General features: G+C 36.1%; 1 protein-coding gene across 3 annotated transcripts in view; it reads right to left on the bottom strand.

Moving 5' to 3' along the window:
* Positions 1–22,349, bottom strand: part of POLK (DNA polymerase kappa) — a 65,482-nt gene that overhangs the window by 29,943 nt on the left and 13,190 nt on the right. For 2 of the 3 annotated variants that reach the window (XM_055342230.1, XM_055342229.1), the window contains exons 2-3: positions 13,613–13,776; positions 6,412–6,531 (exon numbers count right to left, since the gene is read on the bottom strand). In XM_055342230.1, coding sequence (XP_055198205.1) covers positions 6,412–6,531; positions 13,613–13,747 — 255 coding nt within the window. In that variant the 5' untranslated portion in view covers positions 13,748–13,776. Of the gene's footprint in view, positions 1–6,411; positions 6,532–13,612; positions 16,836–22,349 lie in introns of those variants that run through there. The other variant, XM_055342231.1, reaches the window with a different exon arrangement.

The following is a 22,349-nucleotide window of genomic DNA, read 5'->3' as shown; positions in this document are numbered from 1 at the left end:
AGGGTCTGCTCCTGTCTAGGCAGCAACTCACTGAATGACCTGGGGTGCTCTGTGCCTTCTTCATTCTTTGTCTAGAATGCCTTTCCCAGTCTGTCCTAAAGCCCTGAGGAGTCAGCTATCTCTCTGTAGCTTAAATATATCTATCCTCTATGTCATGGAATTTAATGTTCCCTTAGTTATTTTCCTGCTCTTACTATGCATTTACTGTATCAGATACTAAATTAGGAGTTCCACCAGGAGAAGGACCTTATTTGACTTTAAATTCTTTCCTTATCGGACGGAAAGAGGAGAAACTCATAGCAGAAAAGGAATAAATTTTATCTAATAAATATATATCTTTTTTTTTCAAGATTTATTTATTTATGATAGACATAGAGAGAGAGAGGCAGAGACACAGGAGGAGGGAGAAGCAGGCTCCATGCTGGGAGCCTGACATGGGACTTGATCCTGGGACTCCAGGATTGCACCCTGGGCCAAAGGCAGGCGCTAAACCGCTGAGCCACCCAGGGATTCCTCATATATATGTATATCTTATATAGCACACACGCACACACACACACACACATATCTGCTTAAAAAAGATAAAGTCGTATGTGTAGAAAACTTTTGGAGAACGCTGATCTCATGCAGTGAGACACCACACCTAATAAATGGAACTTTACGACATTATTCTATCATTCAGATTTATTTTATTATTATTTTTTAAAGATTTTATTTCTTTATTCCTGAGAGACACACACAGAGAGAGGCAGAGACACAGGCAGAGGGAGAAGCAGGCTCCATGCAGGGAGCCTGATGTGGGACTTGATCCCCGGATTCCAGGATCACGCCCTGAGCAGAGGCTCAACCTCTAAGACAGAGACTCAACCGCAGAGGCTCAACTGCTAAGACACCCAGGCACCTCCCTATCATTCAGATTTAAAACAAGTATTTCTTCCAGTACCTCAATTGTAAATTAGAGAATAGCGTCCTGCCATTGAAAAAAAAAAAAGTAAACAAATCATGGAGACTAATTAAAAACTAGGGTGGATTAAAAACCACCATCTGTTAATCCAGAAAATACATGTAAGATAGGGTTCAACAGAGAATAAGAGAGCAGCATTTGAAGGACCCTAACCCAGAAAAACTGAAAGGAAAAAGATCATAAACAGAAAGCAAACCAAATGGGAAAAAGTTCTCCTTAGCCTCATACAATAATAATTCTATGACAGTTTCTTCTGCAGTCTATTATCTTTTCTGTGCTTAAAGCAAAAGTACAGTTGCCAAGAGGAAACCTCCCCACTGAGTGACTCACACATTCCCTTCTCTACAGTCATTAGCCTTGTCGAAACAGTTTTTTCTCTGCATCTACCAAATGTACACCACTCTGCTTTTTTCAAATTTCTTCTGCTGAAATCCTCACTCATGCTTTCCTTTTTTTCCATTTTCCTTTCCAAATGACTTTCAAGTTCTGATCTGAGCCTCTAATATGTATGTTATCCCTTCTGCCACAGTTCAGAACTAGTGTGTGCCACCATGGTGAAGAGTGAGAGCTCCTTCTGGGTCTCAGCTCTGCCACTTACTGGTTACATGATAACGGGCAAGTTAACCTTCATTCTTATTTTATTTGTAAAGTGGAACTGAACCAACCCCCAAAGGCTGAAAGAATTAAGAGATACTCATGTCATGTTCCTATCCAGAGATATGAAAAGGGCTTAATGATATTACCTATAATTTTGAAAATAAAAGTGACACCGAGTATACCAAATGTGTTATGTAACATGCTAAGTACTTCTTATATGAACTCATTTGATGGTCAAAATAATTCTGAGATGATAATTATTATTCCTATTTTATACAGGAGGAAACTAAACCTTGTTAAGATGCAGTAATCTGCCCTAATTCAAACAGCTGGAAAATGTTAGCAGTAGACCTGTAAACCAAGTTACTCCCAAGACTATGCTCTTTCCATTATTTTATGATGCTTCCCTAAAATGGATCTTAAAATGTCTTTAATATTGAAATAACTTCAAACCAAGCTATAATAGTGTGTTTTATATCAGTATTATGTTTTATGTACTTTTAAAAACTCTCCTTTTTCGATTGCATTGAGGAGATTATTTCAGAAATACTGTTTTTCAGGCAGCCCAGATGGCTCAGTGGTTTACCGCCGCCTTTGGGGGATCCCTGGGTGGCTCAGTGGTTGAGCGTCCCCCTTCGACTCAGGGCGTGATCCCCGAGTCCCGGGATCGAGTCCCACGTCGGACTCCTGGCATGGAGCCTGCTTCTCTCTCTGCCTGTGTCTCTGCCTCTCTCTCTCTCTCTCTGTGTCTCCAATGAATAAATAAATAAAATCTTTAAAAAACCCAAATGTCATCTTAAAAAAAAAAAAAAGAAAAATTGTTTTTCATTTTCTTGACTTATAATAACCCTAAAAATTGTTCAGTAAACCTGAGTTCATAAAATCAGTTGTTAAAAATGGTCAAAATGCACTGATTTGCTTGTAGTTGCCATTTTACAACATAGATGTTTGTCTATTTATTTTATGAACCTATTCTATAAGATGTTTTGGCAGCTGCAAAAATGACTGTACTTTTAAGAAGTCTACTGAGGGTAGGACAGAGAGAACACGGAGGTTCTGAATAAACACTATGGGAGTTCATGACTACAGAGGTTAGTTACCACAGTTTTACTAGCAGTAATAGTTCTTACCATCATAGCACACATAATAAAATCTATTATCTGGAAATTTTATAACTCTAGAATATAATTGCATTTCCCATGAAAATCTCTTTCTCTCAGATCTTTTAGATTCCTTAGGATTTCCTTAATCCCCTCCCATTTGTACAATTTCTTTTAAAGGAAGCTCAACAAATGAAACATTTTAACAATCAACATAAAACATATTTCCTGCCACTCCCCTTGCAAAAGATGTCAGAGAGTCTCCCAAAAAAGTCAAAACTTTTACAAAATATGAAGCATTGTTATACAATATAAAGTGTTTTCTAATCCTTCAGATTATTAGCATATTTAAGGATATGAGGTTTAAAAAGAGTCAACAGCAAAAAGTTGTTTTATCGCATGACTCATACGTATTATTATATCTTTAAAATTTTATGAGATGTTTGTATAGATCAATAAAACTTACCAAAAAGAAGTTCTGAAAATAAACTGCCTAGGGGTTAATATCAATTTATAAACAATGTTATTACAGACAAAATGGAATTTTTTTTCATTTGATGAAATGATGCTCAAAATTATTTGAAAGAATGAATGAGAAAAAAATTTTAAAACACAGTAGTCAGGGAGGATATTAAAGTATATTATTACCATTGAATAACTAAAATTACATGATACTGATAGAGAAAAAGATTCAGTTGGATAGAAAAGAGAATCCAGAAACAAATCCAAGTACAATGAGAATTTAGTATATGGAAGTGCCTCATTCAATTCGGTGGAGAAAGGACCCATGATTAAATAAACGGTGTTTAGAAAAATGAATCACCATTTAGAAAAAATAATACTATTTAAGAAAAACATAATACTTACTATTTAAGAAAAACATATTTAATAACACCTTACATTAAAACAAATTCCAGGGGCACCTGGGTGGCTCAGTTGGTTAAGCGTCCGAGTCTTGATTTCAGCTCAGGTCATGATCTTAGTGTCATGAGACTGAAACCTTGTCTCAGCCTCTATGTTGGACATGGAACCTGCTTAAAATACTCTCTCTCTCTCTCTTTCTCTCTCTCCTTCTATCCCTCCCCCCCTCTGCTCTTTCTTTCCTAAAAAACAAAACAAAAAAACCCCAAAACAACAAATTCCAAATGGACTAAAGATAAATACTACAAAAATACTAAAAGAACCTACAGGTTTGGTTGTAAGGAATAACTTTCTATGCACAATACCAAAGCCAAAAAAAAAATTGTTTTTTAATACTGTTGGGTTTGATTACATAAACATTTAAAAATGTATAGGGGAAAAAATCCTGCATAATGTTGGGTTTGATTACATAAACATTTAAAAATGTATAGGGGAAAAAATCCTGCATAATTAAAAGAAAAACATACTGAAAAAAACAAATATTTAAAACAAATGGAAGAGGTAAAGAATCCTTAATATATGATAAGATGGGGGATCCCTGGGTGGCGCTGCGGTTTGGCGCCTGCCTTTGGCCCAGGGCGCAATCCTGGGGACCCGGGATCGAGTCCCACGTCGGGCTCCCGGTGCATGGAGCCTGTTTCTCCCTCTGCCTGTGTCTCTGCCTCTCTCTCTCTATCTGTGTGACTATCATAAAAAAATTCAAAAAAAAAATTAAAAAAAGAAGAAGCCACTTAACAGCATTTAAAAAAAAATATATGATAAGATGTATTCATCAAGAGAAAAACATACAAACTCCTCTAGAAAAGTAGGCAAAGGGCATTGCTTTGGACGGCTAGTTGAACCCCCAAATCCATTCTTTCTTCCTTTCATAGTAATAGATCTTTATATGGGCATATGGCCACCCTGCTGGAAAATATCCTGTACAGCCTCTCCTACAGTTACGTGTGGTCATGAAACCTAAATTCTCATCAAAAGAATGTGAGCTGACATAATATGTACAACTCTCTTTCACTTGCTGAGTAGCAAATTACTCGCCTTTGATTTTTTTCATTCTTTTTTCCTTTCTAGGGGCTGAAACAGAGACTAAAGATAATCCCATTTGGTCAATCCAGGTAAGGATAACAGTTCGGAGATGATAGAACAACACAATGTAGAACCAGGGTCCCTAAATTACGATTGTGAGCAGAACAACCCAATCAGTTGGGACTACTCACTATTATGGGATAAAGAAACTCTTAACTGATCTGAACCGCTGTATTTTGGGGTCTCTTGTGCTAGCTACTTAGCCTATATACAAACAGAATAACAAAGGAAATTCCCACAAGAATGAAATAATAATGGCTAATATGAAAGAAGACATTCTTTCACTGTTATTATCAAATAAGGCAATTAAAATAACCATGAAACAGGGATCCCTGGGTGGTGCAGCGGTTCGGCGCCTGCCTTTGGCCCAGGGCGCGATCCTGGAGACTCGGGATCGAATCCCACGTCAGGCTCCCGGTGCATGGAGCCTGCTTCTCCCTCTGCCTATGTCTCTGCCTCTCTCTCTCTCTGTATGACTATTGTAAATAAATTAAAAAAAAAATAAAAAAAAACCCATGAAACAATATTTGGACACTACCAGCAAAAACTACAAGATTGATAAAATTAATAAGATAGAGTTTTAAAGTATGTGAGGAAACTAGCATTCTGGTGTTGAAAATGTAAAACTAGTCTTTGATGAAAATAACAGGACAAGAGTGCAAACATATATAGATAAGAATGATCATCACAAGGTTATATATAAAACAAAAAACTGAAACCCTGGTGGGATAATGTAAATAAATTATGGTACCTCTATAGAGTACAACACTATGAAGCATTAAAAATGAGGATTTGAAAGACAAAGGCAAGTGATCTTTTGTCATGATAGCAGAACCACTTAACACATAATATAAAAATTTAGCTTGTGCTCTAGGAAACCATATATGAAAGAAAATGACACATTATAGATTGATAAAGAAGAAATAAAATTCATCATTTCTGAACTCTATCATGAGAAGAATTTTGTGGCATAGTAGATTAATATAATTTTTTTTCATTATTTATAGCCTAAAGTGCTTTGTCAAATTGAATCAGATTTTGAGAGGGTAAAAACTCAGAGTAATTATAAAAAAAAAAAAGTAAACTTCAGTTTTACTAGCAGAGCCTTGACTACTTTGTGTTCTCGATCTACTACACAAAGCCCTGCAACTTTGCTCTACTCTAACTTTCCTCCTAAATAGCTTTTAAATACCAGAGGAAACTCTTGAGTATTTATTCCCTGAGGATGGTGGAGAAGCCAAAAGCCTCCAAATTTTTAGAAGCCTGGTGTTTTATCTTAAAACTACATTGGACATTTGGCAGTCTACCCTAGTTTGAGTACAACATAATTATGCTTTAAATTTCTAATTTAATTAGTTAACATGTTACCCCAAATCATTTTTGCAAAATCGGCATTTGAAGAAAACATGCCACGTTTATCCTGTGGCCTTTTTCTAGTTGCAAAATGTGTATATAATAAAAAGAACATAAACTTTGGATTAAATCCTAGTCTGAAGCTAGGCAAGTTATTTACCCTAATTCAAGCTCCATTTACTTTTCTGTATAATGGAGGTGACAATGCCTAGGTATGGGGTCTTGATATAAAAGAGCAGGGTGATATTTAACCACATATGCATCTCTGTTAAATTTTACATGGTAATGAACATTTACAGTTTACCTTGTTTTCATTACGACGTGATCACGATACATTTTACTATCAATTACTATTCTACTAGCTTCTACTTTATTTAACAATTAAATTAATACCTGTAATTGTGCTTTCCTTAGCTGTTGGCTGGTAATTTGAGCTTTTTGTTGCATCATATTTTCAATTCGTTGGTTGACTTGCTTTTCTTTCTTGAGCTCATTTCCATAAAATCTGGACCCCTATGTAAGAAAATAAAGCATAAGTAAAGGGGCAGAAGGAAAGCATCACTGTAGTATCACCATGGTGGCTAAGCATACAGGCTAGAATCAGAATAACTGAATTCAGAACTTAGCTCCACTACTTACAAGCTGGGAGCTCTAAAGCTACTTAATCTTTCTGCGTGTCAATGTCTTTCCCTATAAAATGAATTATAGTTACCTACATCATAGGATTGCTGAGGCAGTGCTTACACAGGACAAACTCTCTGGAATGAGTACAGATACACACTCAAAAAATAACAATGTGTTCTAGTCAGGATCCACGAGGCATATCCATATCAGTCGTTTAGGTCATCAGTTATCACTTTCGTTTTTACTTAAAAAGCATCTAAGGGGTGTCTGGGTGGCTTAATTGGTAAAGCATTCGACTCTTGATTTTGGCTTAGGTCATGATCTCAGGATCCTGAAATCGAGCCACAGGTCTGGTTCCAACCTGGGCATGGAGACTTCGTAAGATCCTCTCTACACTCCTTCCACCCCCCACCCCCACAACCTTCTCTAAAAAAAATTTAAAAATAAAATAAAGCACTTAAAATTTTTTAATGTTAGTCATTAAATAAAATGTAGGAAATCACTTTTAGAAAACTACCTATCATCTTATCACTAAACATAACATCTACATCTATCTACTCATTGGATTGATGGAAATTTACATTATTTTTATTTTATGGCTTTTATGAAAAATGCTGCAATGAACATTCATTTATACATTTTTACGTGGACATATGTTTTTACTTTATTTACGTACCCCAGGAGTGGAATCTCTGTGTCATATGGTAACTCTATGTTAAACCTTTTGAGGAACTGCCAGACTGTTTTCCAAAGAGGCTGAACCATTTTACAATCCCACTAGCAAGGCATAAGGGTTCCAACTTTTCCACATTGTTATCAGCATTTGTTATTGTCTGTCTCATAGTCATTCTAGACTGTAATAGTGTGAATGGCACCTCATTGTGGTTTTAATTTGCATTTCCCTGATGACTAATGATGTTGAACATCTTTCATGTGCTTAAGAGCCATTCTTACATCTTTAGTGAGATGACTATATCTTTTGCCCATTTTTGATTAGGTTGTCTTAATAATTTGTAAGAATTCTCTGTATAATCTGGATGTAAATCATTTATCAAATAAGTATTTTGCAAATATTTTATACTAGTATGTGGCTTATCATTTTCTTTTTAAAGATTGTATTATTTTATTTATTTATTCATGAGATACACACAGAGAAAGGCAGAGACACAGGAGAAGCAGGCTTCCTGTCGGGAGCCCAAAGCAGGACTTGATCCCAGGACCAGATCACAACCTAAGCTGAAGGTAGATAGATGCTCAACTGCTGAGCCACCCAGGCGTCCCATATCATTTTCTTTTTTAATTATATCTTTTAAAAGTACGAAAGTTTTGAAATTTGATGAGGTCTGACTTGTCAACTTTTTTTTTATTAATTGTGTTTTTGGTGGTGTATCTAAGAAATGCTTCCTAACCAAATGTTTCAGATTTTTTCCTATCTTCTAGAAGTTTTTACTGCATCAGCTCTTACATTTCACCCGATTTTGAGTTATATTTGTGTATGGTGTGAACTGAGGGTCTCAGTTCATCTTTTTTGTGTGTAGATATTCAGCTGTCCCAGGACCATTTGCTGACAGATCATATATTCTTCTGCCTTAGTACTTTTATCAAAAATTAATAAAGTGTCAATACAAGATTTACTTCTGGACTCTTAATTCTGCTCCATTGTTCAATACATCTAGTCTTATAGCAGCACCACATTTCTTAATAACTGTAGCTTTATAATAAGTTCTAAAACAGGAAAGTTGGGGCGTCTCGGTGGCTCAGTGGTTAAGCATCTGCCTTTGGCTCAGGTCGTGATATCAGGGTCCTGGGATCGAGTCCCACATTGGGCTCCTTGCGGGTAGCCTGCTTCTCCCTCTGCCTGTGTCTCTGCTTCTCTCTATCTCTCATGAATAAATAAATAAAATCTTAAAAAAAAAAAAACCCAGGAAAGTCAAAGAACTCCCTGTTTGTCCTTTTCAAAACTGTTCTGGCTGTTTTAGATGTTTTTGCATTTCCACATAAATTTTAGTCTGTTTATCAATTTCTGCAGAAAAATTCCCCTGGAATTTGGATGGGGAAGTACATTGAATCTGCAGATAAATTTGAGGAGAAATACCCTCTTAACAATATTGAGTCTTCTCATCCTTGAACATGTAATCTTTCTTCATTTTTTATTTTTAATTTTTTTTAAAGATTTATTTATTAGAGAGAGAGAGGGCGCGAGCTCACACAAGCTGGGGGAGGGGCAGAGGGAGAAAGAGAAATTGACTCCCCTGAGCAGGGAGCCCAACAAGGGGCTCAATCCCAGGACCCCGGGATCATGACCTGAGTGGAAGGCAGATGTTTAACCAACTGAGTCACCCATGCATCCCTATCCATTTTTTAAATCTTTACTTTCCCCCAACACATTTTTGTGATTTTCGTGGTATAACTGTTGCATTCCTTTTGAAATTCCTGAAGAGTTTCTACATGTAACATCACGTTATTTGTGAAGAGATAGTTTTAGTTCTTCCTTCCCAATCTAAATGCCTTTTATTTCTTTTTATTGCCTGACTGAATTAGCTAGAACTTTCTAGACTATGTTGCATAGACAGGAGAATGGGCATCTTTGCCTTGTTCCTGATTTTTAGAAGAAAAATGCATTCCTGGAATAAATCCCACTTGGTCATGATACATAATCTTTATATATATAGTTACACATACAGTTTTATATATACATATAGTTGGATTCAGTTTGCTAACGTTTTGTTGAGGACTTTTATATTGACAATGATCTATAATCTTCTGCTTGTCTGGCTATCGTGTCAAGGTGATACTGGTCTCACAGAATGAGTTTCTAAATGTCACATCCTTTTTAGTTTTTGGAAGAGCTTGTGGAATATTGATATTATTTCTCCTTTACTTATTTTTAAAAAGATTTTATTTATTTATTCATGAGAGACAGAGAGAAAGAGAGAGAGAGAGAGAGAGAGAGAGGCACAGAGACACAGACAGAGGGAGAAGCAGGCTCCCTGAGCCAGAGGCAGATGCTCAACTACTGAGTCACCTAGGTGCCCCTTATTTCTCCTTTAAATGTCAGATAAAATTCACCACTGAAGCCATTGTGACCTGTTTTTTTTACAGGGCGGGGGAGAGATTAATTATTAATTTCTTTCCTTGTTAAAGGTCTATTTGGATTTTCCATATTTTCTTGAGTCAGTTTTGGAAACTGGAAACTTTTTGAAATTTGTCCAACTTATTAGGAATTGTTTGAAAATACTCCAGTCTCTACCTTCAAAATTCACTAGGCAGGGTAACATAGATGAAACAATATTTACAAACATGTTGATAACTGTTGACACTGGGTGATGATTACCCAGGAATTCACTTTAGTATTCTAATTTTGTATATGTTTAAAATTTTCTTTTATAAAAGTTTTAAAGAAGTAAACTGCATTGGCTGTGAAGCAGTAACAATTAGAAAATTTCAATTTAAAAAAGATATTTATGATGAACTTCCCATTCCCCCCATACTAGAGAAATATCATACAATATATAAATATTTTAATATATATTAATATATAAAATACATGTAAAGTATATATTTCCTATGATTGATACATGTCAATCAGATGATCTGCATATAGTTTTATGACTGATATGTGTGTACAGTTGACCCCTGAACATCACAGGTTTGAACTGTGCAGGTCCACTTATACATGGATTTTTTTCAATAAATATAGACAATACTGTAAATAGGTATTTTTCTCTTCCTTAAGAATTTCTTAATAATATTTTCTTTTCTCTAGCTTACTTTATTTGTAAGAATGCAATATATAATACACACAATATACAAATTTGTGCTAATCAACTGTTTATGTTATTGGCTAAGCTATTAGCAGTTTATTTTGGAAGAGTCAAAAGTTGTACATGGATTTTCAACTGTGTGTGTGTGTGGGGGGGGATAAGTGCTTCTAACCCTCATGTTGTCCTATGGTTTATATGGTACAGCAAAGTTTCAAGAATATCTAAGATACTCTTCAAAAAGAATAAAGAGTAAAAAAGGAACCTGTCCTAGCTGTTATCAAGATTTATTATAAAGTACTGTAATTAAGATCATATTGTAAAGATATAACAAAAAATAATCCAATAGAATAGAAGAAAGCACTGCAGATCACTAAGGAAAGGATCCATATTCAAATTCCCTTAAATGCTCCAAAAATATTTGTTCAAACCAAGATCCAACTAGGGTCCATATATTATGCTTGCTTACTTCATCTCAATTCTTTTGCTTTTATTTATTTATTTATCTATCTATCTATCTATCTATTTATTTATTTATTTTTAAAGATTTTATTTATTTCATGAGAGACAGGGGTGGGGGTGGGTCGGGGGAGAGAAAGGCAGAGAGAGAAGCAGGCTCCATGCAGGGAGCCAGATGTGGGACTTGATCTGAACCCCAGGATCATGCCCTGAGCCAAAGGCAGACACTCAACTGCTGAGCCATCCAAGCGTCCCAATTCTTTTACTTTTAAAATGTATCTCTGTTTTACACAGTTAAAAAATTATTTTTCCCTCAATTTTTTATTTTGGAATTTCTACATCTTCCAACAGTTCAAAGAATAATACAATAAACACTCACATGTCTTACTTAAGATACTTGCTACATTTAGTTTCTCCCACAACTCCTATGTATATGCATATACACACACTCCAGCTCCACTTGCACAGACATGTGTACGCACACAAATGCATGTTCCTCTTCCTCTTTTTGGCTAAATCATTTAAAAGTAAGTTGCTGTGGATATCAGCATGCATTTCTTAAGAAAAAGGATATTCTAATTTTACACCTTTCTACACGGATATTTCATAATATACACATGAGACCAGAGATGTTAGAAGAAAACATTTAGAACCTTGGATAAAAGCATATGTCACTGACTAATTCAAGTACATATAAAAAAGCAAACAAAAAACTTCTGCACAGGATAAAGTACACCATAAGCAAAGTAAAAAGATGTATAATAATCAAATGGAAAACTATACAAAGGACAAGAAGAGACCGTTTGCAAAAAAGTAAAATACAAGTGGCTTTAAAAAAAACTTTTTTTTTTAAAAGATTTTATGTATCTATTCATGGGAGACACAGATAGAGGCAGAAACACAGGCAGAGGGAGAAGCAGGCTCCCCACGGAGAGCCTGATGCAGGATTCGATCCCATGACCCGGGGATCACAACCTGAGCCAAAGGCAGATGTTCAACCACTGAGCCATCCAGGTGTCCCACAAGTGGCTTTTTAAACATATGAAAAGATGCACTATCTGACTTTTCTTTTTTTTTTTCCTCATAGATGATGTTTATTTCATAAACTCTGTGTTTCTTGACTTCATTTCAGGAAAATCATGAATATATTTTTACCATCAAGATTTTCACATCATTTGTATGTTACCAATAGCAGTGACCTAAATGCTTAAATAATCAAAATATAATAATACTCAACACATACAAAATTGGCAGAAATTTTCATTAAAAATGTCAGTTAAGAGAAAATTTTAGGGGCGCCTGGGGTGCCTGGGATGAAGCCCCATTTCAGGCTGTCTGTTCAGTGGGGAGCCTGCTTCTCCCTCTGCCCTTCCCCTTGCTTATGCTCTCTCGGTCCCTCTCTCTCTCTCTCAAACAAATAAATAAAATCTTTTTTTCTTAAAAGAAAACTTAGAATACCACCTCACACCAGTGAGAATGAGGAAAATTAACAAGGCAGGAAACCACAAATGTTGGAGAGGATGCGGAGAAACGGGAACCCTTACACTGTTGGTGGGAATGTGAACTGGTGCAGCCACTCTGGAAAACTGTGTGGAGGTTCCTCAAAGAGTCAAAAATAGACCTGTGCTACGACCCAGCCACCGCACTGCTGGGGATCTACCCCAAAGATGCAGATGCAAAAAAAAAAAAAAAAAAAAAAAAAGATGCAGATGCAATGAAACGCCGGGACACCTGCACCATGATGTTTATAGCAGCAATGTCCATAATTTATAGCAGCAATGTCCACAATATCTGACTTTTCATAAGAGAAATGCAAATTAATGTTACACTATATCACTGTAGATTAGCAAATCCAAAAGTTTAGTTACACACTATATTGGCACAGTTGTACCATGGTAATATACTCTCATATACTGGCAGTGATAATTTAAATTGATATATCTACTATGGAGGGCAATTGGGCAATTCATAAAAACTGCACATGCATATATCCCTTTTTGACAATGTATTTGGTAGAATAATTCCACTTGTAGAATCTCTCCTATAATTTTATCTGCACATGTGTCATAAAATACTAGGTCATTCACTGTAGTATTGCTGGTAAAAAACAAAAGACTAGAAATGACTTAAATGTTTATAAATAAACATTCTGATTGGTTCAAACAATTTTATTATATCCACACATGAAGGCATAAAAAAGAATGAAGATCTTTACTTATACAGAAAGACCTCCAAATTACATTAATGGAAACAAAAACAAAAACCACAATTACAGTATTCTTCTACTTAGAAAAAGGGTGAAAAAAGAACATGTATGTTATTTTGCTTTAACATGCATATTATGTGTATGTGAAGCAGAAAACTGGATGGCAAGGGTAACAGAACAGAAAAGAGATTATTCCATACCTGTTTGTTTTAACAACAGGATACTTTAAAATATTAAAAACTACAATAAAAATATTTAAAGCTTACTGATTTTATTTTAAACAGAAAGTTAAAAAGCTACTAATAAGAGAGGTAGACAAATCATTAGACTCCTAACTATGGGAAACAAAGGGTTACAGAAGGGGAGGTGGGTGGAGGAATGGAGTAGTGGGTGATAGGCACCAAGGAGGGCACTTGACGGGATATGAGCACTGGATGTTATACTATATGTTGGCAAATTGAATTTAAATTAACTAATTAATTAATTAAAAAATTAAAATAAAAAGCTACTAAGTTAATGATAGCAAAAGAAATAAGAAACGTACTTTCGTGGCTTCCATTATAATTTTGTTAATCTTGTCTTTATCTAATCCTTCCATTCCGGCTTTATTATCATTAAGTCCCATCCTAAGCAGAAGATCATCTTTGTAATTGCCATTCTTCTCCTTGGTGCTATCCATGGTGTAAACTTAAAGCTTTTTTTTATTATCTGAAAAAACAAAATAAACACTGCTTTTTAAAGTATTCATGGTGAGGAGGTGGATACTTCAAAGTTAAAGTGATAAAGAACCAGTCAAACAAGTAAAACATTTAAGAATTTTTAGCCATTGAGAACTTATCATTACTTAGACTTTTAAATTACTCTTCCTAGATTATTGTACTTTCAGAGAGAAAAAAGGAATTAACATTTCCCATAAGTTTTGTGCCAGGTACTATGCTTGGCACTTTACACTGGAACCTCACACAGTAGCCCTGCTGTGAAAGATAAATTTTATTATCCCTAATATAAAGAGAAAAGAAATCTAACACTAAGAACATGTCTACTGACACAAATTTGCTAATAAGTGACAAGATCCATGTTGAAATCCAGGCCTGAGTCCAAAGTTCATGTTTTTCACATATTAACACACTGTATAGGAAATAAATACAAAAAAACACTTCGCGTACTAAACATGGTAAGTTCAATAGCATTCATTACCTACTGTATACAGAGCTCCATTTCTTAAAGCACTGAAAAAATACACAAAATATAATAATCTATTCACTTCTATGAGATTATTACATTTTACAATATCATGTCATTTCTAAGGTTAAGAAAAATCCTTTCAAATAATAATTCTTTAAAGTCTTTAAATAATACTTTATTATTTACTTTCACATATATTAGCTTTTTAAAGTATTTATAGTAACCATGCAAGACAGATTCGATTATTCTCATGCCAGGAAGACGCAAACCGGAGTTTCAGCAAGGTTAAATGAATTGGCCATCTTAAATTTGCTAATGAGCAAAAGAACTGGTGTGAATCCAAGTCTTCTCACTCCAAGCTAATACAGCTGCCATAACATCACAGCTTTTTCCAATTTGAGTTCACTTACACTATAAAGAAATGATCAGGTGAACACTGCCATGACGCTCAACAAATTATGCCAGTGATTTCTTATTTGCATGATTTAGAGATTAATCTATTTATTCTATGCTGCCTTAAGGACCTCTTCTTTTCCTTTTTTTTTTTAAAGTTGACATCCATCACCACACATAGTTACATAATTTCTTTTGCTGAAAACTTTTAAGTTCTAATCTCTTACCAACTTTCAAATATATGATATGATATATATATTAACTATAGTCACCATTCTATACTTTATATCCCCTTGATTTATTTTATAGCTGGAAGTTTGTTACCTTTTGACCACCTTTACTCATTTCACCTATCCACCACTCACCTCTAGCAACCACCAATCTGTTCTCTGCATCTATGACATCAGGTTGTTTTTGTTGTTGTTGTTGTTTGACTCTACATATGAGATTAAAAAATCAGAAAGTCTGGAGGTAGAACCAGATATCAGTATTTTTAAGACACGCCCGGGTTATTCCAATGTGCCCCCAAAGTATAGGAACCACTGGTGCTGTTGTTTCCAGTGCCCAAGAGAATACCGGCTATTTTTCTGTTTTTATTGTTTGACTTTTCAACTAACATATTCAGCCTAATATCACCCTATATTTTGTGTTATGCTTTAGTAGCCCTCTTAGTTAACGTTTTCTAATAAAACTAGTGAATGTAATTGGTTTATATTTTCCCCAAACCAAGACTCCTGAAGAGTGAAGAGGCTGAATGCAGATTCATTACATTTATGCTGCCTTATCATTTATTTCTTTCAAAACCGTATTTATTTGAGAAAGAGAGACCATGAGCAGGAGGGGCAGAGGGAGAGGAAATCTCAAGCAGACTCCATGTTCTGCACAGATCCTGTCTCGGGGCTCGATTTCACAACCCTGAGATCATGACCTGAGTTGAAACCAAGAGTCAGACACTCAACCAACTGTGACACCCACGTGCGCCAAGCTGCCTTGTCCTTTAAATGATGAAATATATGAAAGGAAAAGAAACACTTGTTGAATGCCTACTATTTCATAACAAATATATTAGTTAGCCCCAAAACTCTAAGAGTTGATTTTGGTCCCTAATTGGGTCAGAAGAACTGGGTTATTATCAGTAGTGTCGGCACCAGGCAAAGTTGTTAGATAGGTAAAGTTAGTATTCAGCTACCTTCCTGTCTTGTTGATGCCCAATTACCAGACCATTTATGTCTACTTTCATGAGGATGTTTACTATCCTCTACATGTTAATGACTTCCAAGTTTATAGCTGCAATCCAAATGCCCGTCTGGCATCCTACATTTAACATGTCCAAAACCGATCTTGTCATCTGCCTCCATCCCTCAAAGCAGTTCTATTTGCATGCAATCTTGAGCCTCATCTCATTGAGGGCAACTCCATTCCCTTCCAATTGCTCATACAAATAACCTTGTAGTCACTCTTGAGCTCCCTCTTTCTCATACTCTCCACACCAAAATGTCAGCAAATCCTGTGGACTCTACTTTCAAAATGTACCCTGAATTTAACCACTTCTCACTACTGTCATTGCTTCCACCCTAGTATGAACCACCCTTATCTCTTGCCTAGATTAATGCAACCACCTCTTAGTCTCTTTCTGCCCTCCATGTAGTCATTTATCAACACAGTAGCCCAACTGATTCTTCTAAATCACAAGTGAGGTCACATTACTCTTCTGAAAATTGTACAACGGCACCCATTCTTACTCCAGAATAAAAGCCAAATCCCAACAGAATCTGAATTCAAACTACCTATTACCTGTCTACCCTTTTACCTAATATTCTCCCCCTTGCTCACTACTCTCCAGCCACACTGGTCTCTGCTGTCCCTCAAATCTGGTAAGCACATTCTAATCTTGAATCCTCTCCTTTAGGGTTCTTCAGCTGATACTCTCTTGACTAACTTCCCTTCAAGTCTTTGCTTAAATGTTACGTTCTCTTTTTAAGATTTCATTTATTCATGGGAGACACACAGAGAGGCAGAGACCCAGGCAGAGGGAGAAACAGGCTCCCTGCAGGGAGCCTGATGCAGGATTTGATTCTGTAACTACCAAGACCACAACCTGAGCTAAGAAGGGCAGACGCTCAACCACTGAGCCACCCTGGCGCCCCAAAAGTTACCTTCTCAATGAGGCTTTACCCTGATCTTCCTATTTAAATTGCAGCCTGATTAATACCTCCCACCCCATCTTCCCAACATCCCCATGTTTTTCATAGCCCTTATCATTTTCTAACATAATAATAAACATAGGTTTACTTATTATGCTTATTGTCTATCTCTCCTGTGAATATGGAAGCTCCAAGAGGGCAAGGAACTTTCTTTTTTGTTTGCTTTAACTGATGTATATCCCAGATGACTCAAGCAGTGCTTGGCAACAGAGAAGGTGCTCAATAAATAATTTGTTGAATGAAGTTGTAGTATACCTGATTATTATGAGTTCCTTCTAGTAAATCATCTAGGTTCCTGTAGTGAGCCTGTCTTTTGTTTTCATTGGTTAGTATTTCTGTTATTTTCAAATTTCTGGAATCTCTCATTAGTCCTGGTTTATGCTGTTCTCCCCATTAGTTCTTACTGAATTTCTTCAGAAATCCATACATTGAAAGGGAGAGCTAGCTCCCAGCAGAGATGATCATATAAGTATCAGAAAAGATTGTTACTTTGTATTTTGTACTTTGTATTTTTCTGGGACCTGAGATTTAATACTACTTTAAATGGCTTTGTGAGAGAAGTATATAAGAGCCTAGTATGGCTAGGATATAATAAACTCTCTGGGCTATAATAAACTCTCAATCAATAGTTATCATTAAAGTTAAGCCAAGGGGTGCCTGGGTGGCTCGGCTGGTTAACTGCCCGCCTTGGGCTCGGGTCATGATCTCAGAGTCCTGGGATCAAGCTCTGCGATTGGCTCCCTGCTCAGCAGGGCGTCTGCTTCTTCCTCCCCTGCTGCCTTTTCCCCTGGCTCATGCTCTCTTTCTCTCTCAAATGAATAGATAAAATCTTCTGAACAAAAAAATAGTTAAGCCAAATTTCCAGAGCTGTGAAATAGCTTCAAGATAGACTGTAGAAGGGCAGCCTGGGTGGCTCAGCGGTTTAGTGCCGCCTTCAGCCCAGGGCGCGATCCTGGAGACCCGGGATCGAGTCCTATGTCAGGCTCCCTGAATGGGGCCTGCTTCTCCCTCTGCTTGTGTCTCTGCCTCTCTCTCTCTGTCTCTCATGAACAAATAAATAAAATCTTTAAAAAATAAAAAAGATGGACTGTAGATGGAAAAAAGTTTCACTGTAAGCATCCTAAAGAAAAAGCCAAAGTTCATGGATCTTACAGATGAATATTGCTTCTTTTGTTCCCCAAAAACTACTTGTCCTATGATTATGAAAAAAAATAGTCAAACATTTTTATAGCTCGATACTACAAATATAGTCTGTTTCACTTCAACTGAGAAGCACAAATAGTTACAAACAACGCAAAGGAAAGAACTTGGGTTCTTGTGGTTTAGTTTATTGGTTTAAAAGTATAATTTTCTCTGAAAATATTCAAGTTCTTCCCAGTCTGATTCTACCACTAACTATTCAGGTTACCACTTAAAAAAATATAGGGCCAACCTTTGTTTTTGGTGGTAGTAAGCATGGAAAATTAGATTTTTTCAGCATTTCTAAGGAAGAAGTTTTAGAGTGGTAAGGATTTCTCCTACCTATAAAAAGCTCACAAAACTATGTAAACAATATCACAAGTGATTAGCATATTGACCAGTCATCTGGAATTAATCTACCAGAAAATATGCAAAAATACTAAGGATAGTAAGATAAAGTAAAGGAGAGAAGATGGAGAGGAAGGGAGGGAGGAAAGAAGACAAGGATAGAAAACTAGAACTACATTAAGTTCCTACGTGGAGCTTGCTTCCTATTTCTAATACACTATTATAACCAAACCCAAAAATCTTTCCAGAAAAACCTGTGCATGTCTGAAGAACAAATATTATTTTTAATCCTCTAAATGTTCAAACATTCAACAGGTTTGTTTGAACAGATTAAATGGATTAAACTAAATTTCAGGCTGTGATTAAATGGTCTTTTTACTATCTACATTTAAATACTATGAATTTTTTTTAAAAGATTTTATTTATTCATGAGAGACAGAGAGAGAGGCACAGACACAGGCAGAGGATGAACCAGGCTCCATCCAGGGAGCCCACTGTGGGACTCAACCGCGGGACTCCAGGATCAGGCCCTGAGCCAAAGGCAGGCGCCAAACCTCTGAGCCACACAGGGATCCTCCAAATACTATGAATTAGTAATATTACCCTAGTTTAAAAAAATTTTTTTTTTAAGATTTTATTTATTTATTTATGAGAGACAGAGAGAGAGAGAGAGAGAGGCAGAGAGAGAAGCAGGGTCCAGGCAGGAAGCCCAATGCAAGACTCGATCCTAGGTCTTCAGGATCACGCCCTGGGCGGAAGGCAGACGCCCAACCATGAGCCACCCAGGCGTCCCTATTACCCTAGTTTTAAAGCAATTTCCCAATTAATGCCTGACTAAAAATTTCCTTTTTCATTTTATTATAAAAATCTTTTAAAAATTTTTTTAAAGATTTTATTTATTTATCATGAGAGGCAGAGGGAGAAGCAGGCTCCATGTAGGGAGCCCGACGTGGGACTTGATCCCGGGTCTCCAGGATCATGCTCTGGGCTGAATGAAGACAGCGCTAACCCGCTGCCCTTTTTTAAATTTTCAAGAAAATAAAAATCACAACCCCAAAATTTCGACAGGTTATTTTCTACGTTCCACTCCAATTATTTTACACACACATACATGAACACATGTACTCAAACTACATGCATACAACTTTAAATGATAGCAATGAGAGCACAGATGCAACTTTGTATTTGACTTTACTTCTTAATATCTTTGCATAATAGGATGTACAAAAAATTCAAAATTATTTCAGAATGAACCATTTAAAAAGATTTTAAATTTATATGTATCACTGACAGAAAAAACAAACAAACCCAAACAAACCCAGAAAAAACAAACAAACCGAAACTTTATAGATCCCAAACCATGAGAATATATGCTAAAAGAAATGCAAGTTTTCACCAACGACATAAAGTCTTTGAGAGAACTATGCATATATATTTTCTTTGACTGTCTTTTTCCTTCATGAGCTTCTTATTCATTTAACTTATGCTACTGAAGAAGAATGGGACAAAAGGCTGTTAAAAAGTCTGCACTCTATCTAATCCTACAGACATATAACAGTTCAGGTTATGATCCCAGGATCCTGGGATCCAGTCCCACATCAGGCTCCCTGCGAGGGGCCTACTTCTCCCTCTGCCCGTGTCTCTGCCTCTCTCTCTCTATGTCTCTCATGAATAAATAAAATATTTAAAAAAAAAGTGCACTTGTATTATATAACTTTCACAGGTAAGCAAAATCCATCTCTGCCTCTGGAGGACACCATAATTTTATTTTAAAAAAGGGAAATGAATTGCATGTCTTGGTTTCGTTGTGGAATTTTTTCTTTTTTATTTCTAATATACTAGTTATTGGAAATGTTTTTCTTTTCCCGACCAGGGCTCAAAGAGTTAGTAGTCAAAAAGTAGATGCTAAAATCCATTTATTTCAGCAGAGATTAGAACCAAAAAGCTCGTTACTTCCTTCACTCAAAAGCTTGAAGCTAGAATAAGACCAACTTAGTTTTAGGATTTAAAATCTGGCTTCTCATTGTGTGACTACAATTTTTAAAAGGTTAAAGTATTCATCATTATTAAAGTTAAGAGCTTAAATTTCTCAGATTTCAGAATTTTAAACCGTAATAGCTTAAACATACTTGCAAAAATTCCTAAATTCAGATTTTTGCTAAAACCACTTGCCTAATGCCAATAAATTATTAAAGTTTATTCTGACTCTTATTAAATCTGCACATAGTATACAGTATTATGAAAACTGGTCAGATGTTGACAGTAGCTTCTAGCATAATATTTATCCATTTCTACACTACCAAATATACTAAGAAACAAAATTTAACCTAAAAATGAAATATGCAATTCTTAATACCACTAAAATAGTTATTTAAAAATACTTTATAGATGCTAGGAAAATGAAGAAAAAAGTACAATAAATGAATACAATATGTAATTACGTGACTCACTTTTCACAAATAGAATACAACAGAAGCAGGAGTGATGGGATGTCACACATAAAAGTGGGTCACAAAAGGATGTGACTTCCATCTTGGATGTTCTCAACTTAGATATTCACTCTGGGGAAGCCAGCTGCTCTGTGACATAGCCCTGTCAGAAGGTCCATGTGAGTGAGTCTGGAAGCGGACGCTCTTCCAGTTCAGTCTTCAGATAAGACTGCAGCCCCAGGAAAGAACTTGACTGCAACCTCATGACCCAGAGACACCCAACAAGCCATGCTGGGATCCTTGTTTCATCAAAACTGTGAGACAATAATTTTATAGCTTACCTTCAAATTCTGTGATTATCTCATTATGGATCAGCACTGTACACAGACCAAAGTTTGTGTTATAGCAGTAACATGGTTATAAAACAGCTGTATCCTAAAGATTAGTAATGTTTTCATTTGAATAAAGGTGCAAATTCAAAACATGTGCTAAAAGTACATACAGATAAATAATAACTAACATTTTCAAACAATTTACCATATGCCAAGCAGGTACTCTGTATTTAAAAAGCATTCTCTCATCTGTTTCTCATGATTGCTCACTACTTTAGATATTATCTCACTAAAGTATGTAAAATACATATGGAAATTGAACCCTAGAGAATTTATGTAATTCATCCAGGATCACCAGAGGTGTCCAAGCTGAAATTCAAACCTAAGATTCTGTCCCCAGAGCCCACATTTTTAATCAGTATGCTAAATATATAACTAAAATGCCAGCAGGTTTATTATTTTATCTTTTTATTCTTGAAAGATACTTTCATCAGATACAAAGTTGACAGGTCTTTCCTTTAGTACTTGAAAGATGTTGCTCCACTGTTTTCTAATCTCTATTACTTGTTAAGATCATGACAGTTCATATTGTGTTCCCTGTATGTAATGTGTCATTTCTTTGTGACTGCTCTCAAGTTTTTAACTCTTAATTTTTGGTTTTCGTCAGTTTGGCTACAACATGCCCAGACCCACTCCCTCCTTTGAAAGACAGCTAATCCAGGTTCCCATACTTTCTATGAACACTTTCCCTTACTCCTCCTTCTTCTTCATCTGTCCCTTTAAAGATATGAAGGTTTTCTCTGTCCCTGGACATATAGCAGCAATGCTTTCCTCATCTCCCACCCCTTTATTGCATATATTTACATGTTCCCCCTCAAAATCCCCAAGTGAGGAAAGGAAACAACACTCTAAAAAGGCTAAAAAATTCCTCAATACTTTTTTCTTTTTTAAGATTTTATTTATTTATTCATGAGAGACAGATAAAGAGGCAGAGACACAGGCAGAGGGAGAAGCAGACTCCATGCAGGGAACCTGACGTGGGACTCGATCCTGGGACTCCAGGATCACGCCCTGGGTCGAAGGTGGCACTAAACCACTGAGCCACCCGGGCTGCCCAATCCTCAATACTTTTCTCAAGAATATGACCAACAAAACCTGTTTAAATGATGTACCTGTTTGACTTTTGTTTACAGTATCATATACTAATTCTT

Source organism: Nyctereutes procyonoides, unplaced genomic scaffold, assembly GCF_905146905.1.
Source record: "Nyctereutes procyonoides isolate TBG_1078 unplaced genomic scaffold, NYPRO_anot_genome, whole genome shotgun sequence".
In the NCBI taxonomy this organism is placed as follows: domain Eukaryota; kingdom Metazoa; phylum Chordata; class Mammalia; order Carnivora; family Canidae; genus Nyctereutes; species Nyctereutes procyonoides.
The sequence above is the reverse complement of the archived record's forward strand: the minus strand, read 5'-3'. Positions and strand labels throughout refer to the sequence as shown.